Source organism: Myotis yumanensis, unplaced genomic scaffold (genome assembly GCF_028538775.1).
Source record: "Myotis yumanensis isolate MYYU_CA2020_CCGP unplaced genomic scaffold, mMyoYum1.0.hap1 SCAF_5, whole genome shotgun sequence".
Lineage (NCBI taxonomy): Eukaryota > Metazoa > Chordata > Mammalia > Chiroptera > Vespertilionidae > Myotis > Myotis yumanensis.
Genome location: NW_027223756.1, coordinates 89,197,244 through 89,210,515, shown reverse-complemented (window position 1 = coordinate 89,210,515; position 13,272 = coordinate 89,197,244). Strand labels below are relative to the sequence as shown.

At 48.2% G+C, this 13,272-nt stretch overlaps 1 protein-coding gene across 18 annotated transcripts in view; it reads left to right on the top strand.

The window, feature by feature from the left end:
- The window catches only part of EPS15L1 (epidermal growth factor receptor pathway substrate 15 like 1), a 101,969-nt gene that overhangs the window by 73,243 nt on the left and 15,454 nt on the right, over positions 1–13,272 (top strand). For 8 of the 18 annotated variants that reach the window (XM_070416308.1, XM_070416304.1, XM_070416309.1 and 5 more), the window contains 4 exons: positions 3,150–3,210; positions 3,976–4,058; positions 9,902–9,945; positions 11,513–11,645. In XM_070416308.1, the coding sequence (XP_070272409.1) occupies positions 3,150–3,210; positions 3,976–4,058; positions 9,902–9,945; positions 11,513–11,645 (321 nt within the window). The remainder of the gene's footprint in view (positions 1–3,149; positions 3,211–3,975; positions 4,059–9,901; positions 9,946–11,512; positions 11,646–13,272) is intronic. The other 10 variants (XM_070416306.1, XM_070416305.1, XM_070416303.1 and 7 more) reach the window with 3 other exon arrangements.

The window sequence follows — 13,272 nt, the reverse complement described above, 5'->3', positions numbered from 1 at the left end:
GGTTCATAGGTCGACACTCAACCACTGAGCCACCCCAGCCAGGCTGAAGGATATCTTTTGAGTTGGCTATGTAGTTTGGACTTGCTTTTCTATCCAGTCTGGAAAACTCTGCCTTCTAAATGGAGTGTCTAATCTAGTCCCTTATCCCTTAACATTTATTGTAATTATTGATATGGTTGGATTTAAATCTAGTATTTTATTGTTTGCTTTCTTTTAATCCTCTTTGTTTTGTACCTCAGTTCCCCTTTTCCTGCCCTCTTTTGGATTGAGAGTTTTCTAGAATTTTCTTATATCTATTGGCCTCTTAACTATGCCTTTTTTTTTTTTTTTTTTTTTTTTTTTACTTTTTAGAGGTTGCTTTAGGAATTAACCATATACACTTAACTTTTCATAGGCTACTTGGAGTTAATATTATATCATTTAATGTAAAATGTAGAAAACGTGCAGCCATTTAGGTCCATTTATCCATTTCCCCTCAACTAGTAGGCGTCTCATGTTATAGCTGTCCTGTGAATGTAAAACATCTAAGTGTATTACAAAGCCAGTAAAACGGTGTTATAATTTTTGCCTTAATTCCTTGTATGTGTTTTAAAGAAACTTTAAAGAGGAAAAAAGTGGTCTTAATGATTTTTACTCATTGATTTACCATTTCTAACACTCTTCATTCCTCTCTCAAGATCTTATTTTCCTGCCGAACTGGTTTGGCTCAGTGGATAGAGCCTTGGCCTGCGGACTGAAGGGTCCCAGGTTCGATTCCAGTCAAGGGCATGTACCTTGGTTGCGGGCGCATCCCCAGTAGGGGACGTGCAGGAGGCAGCTGATGGATCTTTCTCTCTAATCAATGTTTCTAACTCTATCCCTCTCCCTTCCTCTCTGTAAAAAACCAATAAAATATATTTAAAAAAAAAAAAAAAGATCTTATTTTCCCTCTGTTATCATTTTCTTTCAACCTGAAGAACTTTCCTTGGCATTTCTTGTAATACTGATCTACTTTGTTGTCATTCTGGAAGGGTTTTTGTGCCCAATCTAGTAGTATATTTTCCCTTTTAGCACTTTTAAGATGTTTTTCCACTGCCTTGTGACCTTCATTGTCCTCGATGAGAAGCCACCCGTCTTTCTGATAGTTGTTCCCCTATATGTATCATGTTTTCTCTGGCTGCTTTAAAGAGCCTCTCTTTACCTTCACTTTTCATTAGTTTGTGAAGTGTCTGGATGTATGTTCTTTTTGTATGTATGCTGTTTGAGGTTTGCTGAGGTTCTTAAATCTATAAATTATGTCTTTCACCAAGTTTGGCAAGTTTTCAGCCATTATTTCTTTTTTTTTTTTTTTTTTAATTTTTTTTTTTTTTTTAAATATACTTCACTGATTTTTCACAGAGAGGAAGGGAGAGAGACAGAGAGAGTTAGAAACATCGATGAGAGAGAAACATCGATCAGCCGCCTCCTGCACATCCCCCACTGGGGATGTGCCCGCAACCCAGGCACATGCCCCCGACCGGAATCGAACCCGGGACCTCTGAGTCCGCAGGCCGACGCTCTATCCACTGAGCCAAACCGGTCTCGGCATATTTCTTTAAATATTTTCTTTTTCTATCCTGTTGTCTCTTTTTCTTCTCTTTGTGAGTTTATGGTTATACATGTATTAGACCTTTTGCTAATGTTCCCACAAATTCCTAAAGCCCTGTTTTCTTTTCATTATTTTTTTTTTTTTCTTCAGATTGGGAATTTCCACTCTTCTGTCTTCAACTTTGCTCACTTTTTTCTCTATCCTTTGTTGTTCAGCTAACATAGTGAAGTTATTTCAGAAATTATACTTTGCAGTTTTAGAATTCCATTTGTTTCTTTTGTATAGTTTCTATTTGTCTGTTAAGATCTCCCTATCTTTTTATTCAAGTGTATTTTTCTTTATTTCATTGAGCAGTTATCACTGCTTTAAAGTTGTCATCCTCTGAGAATTCCAACAGCTGGGTCATGTTGGAATTGACTCCATTGATTGTCTTTTCCCTTGAGAATTAGCTACATTTTTTCTGGTTCTTGTATGTTGAATCATTTAGAAATGTATCCCATGCATCCTGGGTGCTCTATTATGGACACTGGATTCTGTTACATTTCTCCAAAGAGCTTGAGTGGTTTTGTTTCACCAGGCTGTTAAGTTGGTGAGATTCACACTTCAAACTCCCTGTAAGTTGCTCTCAGTCTACAGGGGTAAGCCTGAGACTTGGGCAGAGCTGAACATGGAATTTGGGCTTCCATTCTCTTCCTCTCTTTTCTGGATCCCTGTCCCTTCCCATGGGTATGACTGTCCCAGGCCTCCATCCTCTGGTCTTCAGGCCAGAAAGATGGCATTAAAAAAAAATCCTTACCCAAGGAGTGAGGATTTTTTTTCATTGATTTTGAGAGAGAGAGAGAGAGAGAGAGAGATATTAGTTGCCTCTTGCACATGCCCCTGGGTCCCCGGCCGGGGTGGGATTGAATCTGCAACCCAAGTACACGCCCTTGACCAGGAATCGAACTTATGACCCTCCAGTGCACAGGCCAATGCCATAACCACTAAGCCATGCCTACCAGGGTGAAAGATGGCATTTTTTATTGAAGTCTTAGCCTCCCTATATTCTCAAATATAGCTGTCAAAATGGAAAACTCAACCTTGTACTATCCATGGGTTTGAACTACGCGGGTTCACTTATTCAATTTGTAAGTTGTTCACAGGTCAACTATAATTTTGATCTGTGGTTAGGAATTGGCATATGTGGAGAGTGGACTGTATTTATACACTGATTTTCAGCCATGTGGGGGATCAGCGTCCTTAACACTTACGTTGTACAGGGGTCAACTGTACTATTTTTTCTGCCACATTTCAATTTTCCTCCAAAGCCTGCCTTCTTTGGTTCACTTCCTAAGCCTTCAGGTGGTTGTTATTATTATTTTTTTAAATTTAATTTTGTTAAGACTTTATAGGTGTTATCTGCAGGAAGGATCAGTCTGTTGGGGTTTTACTCTGCTGGGGTTTAATTTTAATGGTTTTACCCTCTCCAAGGCCCAGCACCAGATATGGTGCATGTAGATGTCAAGAAAATTTTGTGGGTTGAATGAATAGATGGGGCAATAAACAAACTGCTTTTCACTCTTTCCTCTTTCCTTTCACTCAGCTCGACCCCTTTGAATCCAGTGATCCTTTTTCATCTTCCAGTGTCTCCTCAAGAGGATCAGGTGAGACTGATGGCTTATTTTCCTTTTGACTCTTCCTTAGGCAGTGGAAGGAACTCACCCAGTTATTGATTTCATTTCCAAAACTGGTGTGCCCTTAGTGTTTATGTCATTAATCAGTGGTACTCAAACCCTCGCCAGAGGCAGTTCAGCCAGAGCTCCGCCTAGCTGTTCATCTTCCCAAGTAAGTGCTGACATCCTTCCTGAAAGGAAGCTCAGCAGTAGGAATTAACTCTGTAATAACACTAACTTTATTGGTTACTCTTTACTCATTCCTCTGTATAAATCTTTGATTTGTACCTTGGAATTTTTCCTAAAAGAATCCAAAGTTTGATCAAGGTTCTGGTTTTTGCATAAAGGGGAATGAGCATTTGCAGACTCCCCTTTGCTTTAGGGAATAGGCCCTGCCTGGTCCTGTGGCCTTGCTGGCTTGTTGGTTGCGGAGTTTGATATCATAGGTGGGCATGGGGGTTTATTCCAAGCAAATCGCCCCACCAAAGAGAAAGCTCAGCAAAAATCTCCACCCACAAGTGACTACCTCCTGTCAATCGTGTGGGTGGTGGGTTACTGTGGAATGGCTCCTCTTCTCCCTCTTACCTCCTTTCCCGAACCAGTGGGAGAGCCCCGTCCAGAAGCATGACCCCAGCAAACAAATGTGATCTCCTGCTTCCAGGGCTGTTGGGTACCGAGAGGCAGCACTTTCCTTTGACCCCAGGAGGCGTGTCCTGGGATGCCCTGTAACTCTGCCTCTGTTGGTGCTGCTTGCAGGTCACTTTGGAACTTTAGACCCCTTCGGAAGTGGGTCCTTCAATAGTGCTGAGGGCTTTGCGGACTTCAGTCAGATGTCCAAGGTAAAGCCCCTCCCGTGGAGCACCTGTGCCTCTGCCAGGTCATTGTGCCTCTTGTGGTGGTCTTGTCATGGCTGCCAGGAGTAGTTAACACCACATATGTATTTCCTTTGTACCTGTCAAACTCTGAAATGCACCCTCCCATGAGGCCATGAGTCAGTGGACAAGGTCTAGAAAGTACCTGTGACTGTGATTAGAACCGTTTTCCTTCCTCTGTGCTTCCCCAATCCCTTCTGAGGCTGGAACCCTGGCCCCACAGGCTGGCAGGTGGGAGGTGTCTGGAGGAAGTGGGATAAGTGTCTGGGACTGCCTGTGGACAGAATCCCAGTGGGGTTGGAAAGGAAGAGTTCAGTGAATAAATCCACAGGTGAAAAGTGCAAGACAGACAACATTCATGCCATCGTCAGGCTGGACATCATTTCTTTGTGGCTGTAGGTACATTAATTGACTATGGATGTAGCCCCAGATGGTGTCAGAGTGCTGTCTCGAGAGGGATTTGGGGAGGAGCTGAATCTTTAATGTAGCAAGAAGTCAGTAGATCATGTCCAGAATGGACAGATCCAGAACTAGTAGTAGAACCCCATGATTACTGAGGTAAATTTCAGAAGAAACTAAGAAGTAGAAAACGTTGACCTTGCCAAGTGGGAAAGGCGGTCGGCCTCTCTTCTGTTCTTTTTAGAACCTTTAGGGTGCCTTGGTTTTAACTATGAGCATGCATTTCTTTGAAGAATTAAGGAAAGCGTTAGGTATGCTGTCTTGGCCTGTGTGTTCTACTCCTTCTTGGCAGCCCCCAGACAGGTGAGGGGGTTCTCTCATAGATAAAGAACCTCATGCAATACAGCCTACGGCCATGGAGCAGTAGAACTCTGCTTTCTTCATTCATTCTTCTTGCTCCTGGCCAGGTATCATTGATCCCTGGGAGGGGAGGAACACTAACAGAATGCATCCCCATTCTCTTATCTTATGTTCTAGTTGGGGAAGGCTCATAGCCAGATGGTGCAGAAGGGACTGGGGAGGGAGCCCCTGGAGGATGTGGGAGCCATGCACCCACATCGAGGAGTACTCTGCTTGTCCCCGCCAGTACCTTCACTGCGCCAGCTCCTCGCAGCACCCTGCTTGCTTGCTCCATGTTCATTCAGCCCTAGGAGCACACAATTATCTGGGCAATGAGCTCTTGTGGTTAGCAGCATGTGATTGTGGTACGCAGCTTCCGAGAAGCGTTTGAGATGCTGTTTAGGTTTTCAAAGAAACGTGCTAGCATAACTGTTGAGGTAGCAAATCCAGCTTCAAAAATCCAGCTTGGAGAGGCAGGGTGTCTATGCTTATCGACTGCCGCAGGAGAGAACCCAGAGATGCTGCTGTTTCGGCCTCTCTTCTTCCAGTGCCTGGAGGGAACGGGCCTCCATCCCTCATATGGAAGCACTGTGACCCGGACTGTTGGGGTGCTGTCTGGGATTGGTCAGAAGGCACCTGGGTGTGAGATTATCCCTCACATTTGCCTGTTGCTTAGTGGCTGTGACACGAGCCTGCGCTCCTTGAGTGGAGCTGTGCCCTCAGCTTGCATCCCTGCTTAGCAGACAGGAAACCATCTCTTGAAATCAGAAAACTTCTGCCACATGGTGGCAGCATCTCCAAGAAAGGGTTTGATTGGATTCTCAAGCTGTCACTGTGGGTCATCTCCCTGCAGGAGGGTGGCCCCAGAGGCAGAGGGAGTGACAACTAGCAGTGGTCCAACTAGGACAAGGACAAGGCACAACGGAGGCCCTCATTTCAAGAAGTATCTCAGTAGAGGCTGTGGGCTCTGAGGGCTGATGCAGAATGGCCAGCCTGGGGTCCCCAGTGGCAGGAACGGACACCCCTCCTTCCTCCAGGCAGACTCTGCAGAGACCTCAGAGCCAGGCAGTTCTGAGCCTGGGTCCTTCAGGCTTCCTGTTCTAACCTAAAGTTGCACTGTCCCTCTTGAAATTCCAGTTTCTTTCTCCTTGTTCTCGTGTCCCCATCAGGCTGCACACACACGTGCACTTAATGACTCCATAGCCAGCGCCCCTTCCTGTTGGCAGCCCTGTGTGGGATGGAGCTGGATGGGGCCATGGAAACTGTCTCCAGTACCCCATTGTTTTGCTTCCACGATCCCATCCGCTCCTGATCTCGTGCCACTGGTCCCGCTAAATACCAAGCCCTAAGCTTGTAGGTCTGTGTTTCCCTTTTGGTTCCCTTTCTGTTTTTCAAGAACATCATGTATATAAATAAAAGGCTGAGGGAAACGAAAGTACAGTGGCGAGAAGGTGTGTGGGTTTGTTTTTTTTTTTTTTTAAATACATTGCCAGCTTTTCCCCATCTGAGAAGGGTTATCTACCCTCTGCTTGGCTGAAGGAAAGTAACAGTCAGTGATGTGACTCCAGTTAATTCCTTTGGGAGCTTCTTCAGGCTTGCATTCCTAGCTGAGGTGTCCCCAGACCCAGAGAGATTTTTCTAGACTGTATCAAGCCTGTTACCCAGCTTTCAAAACACACTCCCCCAAATAGATTTCAGGGAGCATCAGAATGAAAACAAGACCCCAGCTTAATTAGTTCACACCTCTCCTCTGAAAAAGTCCATCTATGAAATACTTGGCTGGTTGTTTGCCCGTGAGTGTTTTTCATGTTTTTTTTTTTTTTTTTTTTTAAGCTAGGCATTTCTATTTAGGGATGTTTTTTTGAACCCAAAACACATTTCTTTTAGAGCTGCTTTTTTTCATAGTAGTCTCAGTCTCTCTCTCTCTCTCTCTCTCTCTCTCTCTCTCTCTCTCCCTCCCTTAGCACACTTCACTCTGGACCAACCCATAGAGCCCCTACTGACTTTACTGAAACCCTTCCAAAAATAGCGACTTTCCCTGAAGTCACAGCCTGAAGAGAAACAAGTCGGCTTCCAAAGGAGGCTTCTTGGGAAACTTGAAGTTGTGAAAATTGGGATTTGGAAATGACACAGGCTTTTGAGTGTTAGAAGTAATATAATTCGCTGATGTGGGTGCACCAGGCATTTACGGTTGAAACCCTTTCACATGGGAGCAAGCTGCTTCGCTCATTGTGTTTAAACAGAAGAGGGAGCAGAGAGTACCCAGCCTGCCGGGAGAGTTATTGTAGCACATGGGCTGGCTGGACAAGGGACTCTGCACCCAGAGACTCGGGGGAGCTGTTCAGAGGGCTCTGGTATCCCTTTGCGCCCCATCCCCAGAGCTAATACATTGCCAGCACTCAGGACCAGGACTGGGGTCCCTGTGGGGGTCTCAGGGCCCGTCGTGCTGCTGCTCTACTAGGAAAACGGCCTTGATTCCTGCATGTTTGTCTCAGGTTGTGGTGACATTGTGTGAGCCCCAGGCCTGGGGTGTGTTCTACAAACAGCAGAGGCAAAAGCACCAATGTTCCCTACCTCTCTGTCTCCTTTGCCCCCACCCCATTCTTTCCAGACAACAGACCCTAAATCATCCATTTTATTTAATTTTATTTTTTAAATTGCTTTTTAGAGAGAGGGGAAAGGAAAGGGATAGAGAGAGAGAGAGAGAAACGTCTTCTGGGGATGGAGCCCGCAACCCTGGGAATGTGCCCTGATCAGGAGTTGAACTGTGACTTCTTGGTTCCTGGATGACACTCAAGCACTGAGTCACACCTGCTGGGCTAAATCACCCATTTTAAAGCTAAGCTTCAGGTCAGAGAACTACCACAGTTCTCATGCTGCTGCCCCTGGAAAGACTCTGCAAATGACAGGCAGCAGCAGACAAAAGTGTTGGGAGCTGAGAGGTGTTTACAGATTCTTGTGATGTCTAAAAGAATTCCAATCACATCCACGTCTTTGTCATGGTAATAACCACACTGTCTTTGTGCTAACTTTGCCCGGAGCCATTTGGAACAATTTACACGTGACCCTGTGTTTTGGCCTTAGCCTATGAGCTAGGGCCTGTCATTATTGTCAGCTTCACAGAGGCAGTGACTGAGGCACTGAGGCTGTTAATAGGTGGTCAGGGGTGGGGTCTGGAAGCCCAGCCTTGGGCTGGGCTTCCAGACCCCACCCCTGACCACCATGCTCTGCAGCCTGTTCTGGAAACTTGAGCCACAGATTTTGCTAAGAGACTCTCTGACTTGTATCTAAAACAGTGGTTCTCAACCTTCCTAATGCCGCGACCCTTTCATACAGTTCCTCATGTTGTGGTGAGCCCCAACCATAAAATTATTTTCGTTGCTACTTCATAACTATAATTTTGCTACCATTATGAATCGTAATGTAAATATCTGATATGCAGGATGTATTTTCATTGTTACAAATTGAACATAATTAAAGCATAGTGATTAATCACAAAAACAATATGTAATTATATATGTGTTTTTCGATGGTCTTAGGCGACCCCTGTGAAAGGGTCATTCGATCCCCGAAGGGGTCACGACCCACAGGTTGAGAACTGCTGATCTAAAAGAACAGTGACCATGGAGCCTGGGAGAGGGGAGCAGCAGTTGGGGAGAAGGCACCTCTCTGCCCTGCCACAGCCCTGGCAGCCCCACTCACTTGGAGCTAGGGTGGTCTTGGCAGAGAAATGAGTCTGGGGGTGGGGTGGGGAGGGCGGCATTGCAGATCCCCATCTTCCTTGGGGACTTCTCCTACCCACTGACCCCGTGGCCTGTTCTGTTCTTGTCTACATCCACGTGTGTCTCCTTCAGAGGCCTGAGGACAGTGATGCTCTGCCCAGAATGTGGCCTGAGACCTATCATGAGGCGACAGGATGCTAGAGCCTAGAGTAGGGCTCAGAAGCCCTGGCCCAGAAGGCAAATGTCCTGGGTTCCCACTCTGACTTCTCTGAGGTGCTATGTGACTGGCAGGCTCTGTCTTCTCTCTGTGCCTCCGTTGCCCTGTGTATAAAATGGAAGTGATGGGCCCTGGCTGGTTTGGGTCAGTGGATAGAGCATTGGCCTATGGACTGAAGGGTCCTGGGTTTGATTCCGGTCAAGGGCACATGCCTGTATTGCCAGCTCCATCCCCAGTAGGGGGCGTGCAGGAGGCAGCTGATCAATGGTTTTCTCTCATCATTGATGTTTCTATCTCTCCCTCTCTGAAATCCATAAAAGTATATTATAAATAAATAAATAAATAAATAAATAAATCGGAAGCGATGGCAGAGTCAGCATCTCCTACGCAGGCCGCATCAGAGTGCTGGGGTAGGAACCAGCGTGTCCAATGGAGTCAGCCGAGTGTGGAGAAACCCTCTGGGCCCCTCTTCCCTGTGGGCTAGCTATCTGTCCTCAACCTGAGACTAATGTTTATAACTAGATACCAGAGACAGAGGAAGCTGAGTTCCTGTCCCTGTGTTTGGAGCCTGGAGGGGAGGAGCAGTGCACAGCACAGAGAAGGGCAGGCCCTTTTCCCTACTTCTCCAGTGGTGGTTGGGTCCAGCTTATCTGAGAAAGTCCCACCAATGTGTTCCTGCTTTGTTTTCTGTCCCTAGGCCTGTTCCACTGGGGGAAGAATTAAAAGTGCCCCTTGTTGTGGCGCGTGCGCCCCCCCCCCCCCCCCCCCCCCCCCACCGCTTTACTTAAAGGAAGCACTTTATAGCTTCTTTTTGTCATACCTGAATTGCCAGCATCACTACTCTTGTGCTTTGGGGACATTATTAAGTAAAATAAAATTGACTTGAGCATAAACACTGCAGTACAGCGACTATTGATCTGATCACTGAGACGGCTACTACGTGACTAAATGGGCAGGAAGTGTTTATAGCATGGAGATACTAGACAAAGGGATGATTCATGCTACTCAAAAAAGTGCACAGTTTAAAACTTAAGAATTGTTTATTTCTGGAAATTTTCATTTAATATTTTCAGACTGCAGTTGACCAGGGGTATCTGAAAATGTGGAAAGCGAAAAGGTAGCTATGTATCTTCTTGTTCTTTTTTTCTAGTTATTTTCTGTTTCAGTAAAAGTGGTCCCCCACACCCGTAGAAAGTGATTTTCTCCCTTTGGGATGCCTGTCGTGTGAGATGAGCTGGCCTGTCTGCGGCTCATCCAGTTGTCAGTGGACGTGTGTTGTGCCCGGTGCTGTGCTGGTGCTTGAGGTCAGGGTGCACGTAGATAGTCACTGCTGCTATAGGTTTGGCCAGCAGGCATCTGCCCATCACCTGCACTTGCTCTCAGCAGACCTGGAGGAGAGGAGAGCTCGAGCCTGCCCCCAGGCCACCCAGTTAGGTGGGATGGGGCTGGGAAGCTGTTAGCCTGGTGTGGTCATGCGAGTCCCGTGGGAACCTGCAGGGACCGCTGGCAGGAAGGGGTGTCAGAGAGAGCTCTGGGGGCGACAGTGAGGTCTAGCCAGTCTCCGAGGAAGTAGAGGGGCTCCAGTGGACAGGGCTCCGCAGCTGGAGACCCTCTATGCACAGGGGACCAGAAATGTGGGCCCAAGGGGCTACAGGTACCAGGGAGTCTTAGAAGGGGATGGAGGGTAGTCAGCAGGGATGAGGCCAAAGAATTAGGCTGTGGGGGTGTGATGAAGAGTGCTTGGAGGTTACCTGTGACCACCAGGACTATGCAGTGCCACCTGCCTACCCATCTACCTGCTGTCTCTACTCATCTACCTACCTGTCATCTCTCCCTACCACCTACCTATCTACCCACTACCTGTCATCCCTAACTACTATCTCCTACCTACCTGCTTGTCATCTCTACCTACCAACCCACATATCTGTCAGTTCTACCTACTATCTACTTACCTACCTGTCATCTTGATTTACACCCACCTACCTCCTACCGACCTCCTACCCACCTGTCATCTCTACCTACCATCTTCCCACTCACCCACCCACCCACCCATCTTCTATGTATATGTCTTTTGTGAGGAAATGGGCTCCTGTTTGGGTTTGAGACATGGGGTGGTTTGCTGCTGATGGAGGGTCTGGGCCAGAGGTGCTAAGAGCCTCCCCTCCCCCCGAGGCAGTCTTGGCCCTGCCAACGGGTGGGGATGGGCCAGGCATTTGAGGGTGGGCTCTGACTTGAGTCACTAGGTGGGCAATGGCCCCTGGGGGCACAGTGAGGGTCTGGTATGGTTCTGACCCTTGTCTGGAGCTGCCTGTCACTGAATGAAGAGGGTGAAAGTGGGGCACATCTTAAGCATGAGCAGGAGGCCCAGGGGACCCTGGAGTTAGGAAAGATGTATGTGTGGCAGGGAGAACCCTCCCGTGACACAAGCCCATTAAGACATGGGGTTGCTCTCACCTACTCTGTGATCTTTCTGGCTTCTCCCTCACAGACCAGGGGACCCTGTCTACTGAGGGTGGAGGAAAGTGGGGGCTTGTGAGAGATCCAAGGTCCGAGTGGGGCCCGAGTTTCACAGCCCAGAGGGTGGGGCCTCACCAGGCTCTCGGTACTCGAGTGCTGACTCGGTGAAAGTCCGCTGCTCCATGTTAACAGTTATTTTTGCCTCTCTTTCGTGTCCTCTCTTACAGCCCCCACCTTCTGGTCCTTTCACCTCGTCCTTTGGAGGGGCAGGATTCTCCGATGACCCCTTTAAAAGTAAACAGGACACTCCCGCTCTGCCTCCGAAGAAACCTGCTCCTCCACGGCCTAAACCGCCCAGCGGTCAGTACACTTTCTTCTCTCACCGCCGCCCACCCACCCACTGTCACAGGACAGTGTGGGGCTGAGGGCCCCTTCGTTCACCAGCCCAGAATAGAGCTTTGCTGTGAGGTCTGCATGGGGAACAAGAGGGTCTCCCCTCTGCCCAGTTGCCTCTGTCCACTTATGGTGTGTGCCTGGAGCACTCCTCCCGCCCTGTCCTGTGGGCCAGAGTCCGTTCCAGGCCCAGATGGTCTCCCAAAGGCCCAGGGCTTAGGGCCCTCCTCGGTGCAAGGAGAGGTGCCACACAGCCCCTGGCTGACATGTGGCCAGGGCTTTGCAGTCCCTTTGGCCTCCCCACCCCACCAAGCTTTTCTCAGGTTGGCTCAGGGTGGCCCATTGGTGGGGACAGCAGCTGAGTCTGCCCCCTCGATCCAGTATCTCCATACTGGTTAAGGGCTCGGGGTGGGGTGTCAGGGGTGGGAGTTCCTTGGCTGAGTTTGACATGAAAGGAGGCAGGATGCTCCCCCACTGCCACCCGCATCTCAGTAGATGGCTCCCAGCAAGGGGTTTCCTGCAGATCCCACCTTGCCTGGCTGTGGCTGACGCTGCAATTTCACTCAGCCTTGGCCCTGGTGCCCTCTGAGAATTCTGGGGACTTTTAAGTCATGCGTGGAGTGTTTATGTGATAGTGATAGGCCCACAGGCCAGGTACCAGACTCGAAAGCAGCAGAGGGACTCACTGCCATTTCCCATTTCCTTTACCCATCCCACCTCCTATGTTCTTGGCACGCTGGCCAGCACGTGTCTTTCATTCTCTGGTCTCCAGGCAAACTCTCACCCATAGCCTCTAGACTTGGTGCTCTTCAGTCTGCCCCAAGGGCTCCACTTTGTGTCATCATTGCAGGCCCCTGAGTCTGTAGTTAGAAATGGTCATTGGTCCAAGGCAGGCCAGTCTTCCTACATGAGATACACAGTAGAGACAACAGAGGACAAGTTACTTAAAAATGCTGCCACGCCCCTCCTGGCACCAGGGCCAGGGCTTTCTCAGGAGGATGGGCGTCCCGTGTGCAGAGCTGTTTGCCCTCCTGCAGATGAGACATGAGAGAAAGTCTGGGCATGGGCTGGGTGGATTTATAACAGACTTTCTGTGAGCTGTGAGCAGAAACAGATGCATAAAGAGATTACTTCTATCAGCCACACATCAAAGCATTTACCGTAAAACGGGGAGAAAAGCAAAAACAACAGAGGAATTCCCTTCCATCTATGAGAGGCTGCATGTACCTTAGAGGCAGTAGCTCTTAGGGGACCCTTGATGGTCTCCTGATGGAATAGCATTGAGTTTTCTCATCCCACCAGGAAGATGGGAGTTAGAGTGCGCGCACGCGTGCGCGCACACACACACACACACACACACACACACACGTGTGCAGACACACACTTGTACACGTGTGTGCATATGTTCACATACTGCATGCACACGTGCACATATTCAAATGCATCCATTCTCGTGCACACACCTTCTCACAGTGCTTGTATGCACCTGCATTCATACTGCAAAGGTGCAACGTTCTTGTGTGAATGCATGTGCTCACACCCACAGGGCAGTGCAGCAATTGGGCCTCGAGGAGGAGCTGTTCCCCTCACCTGC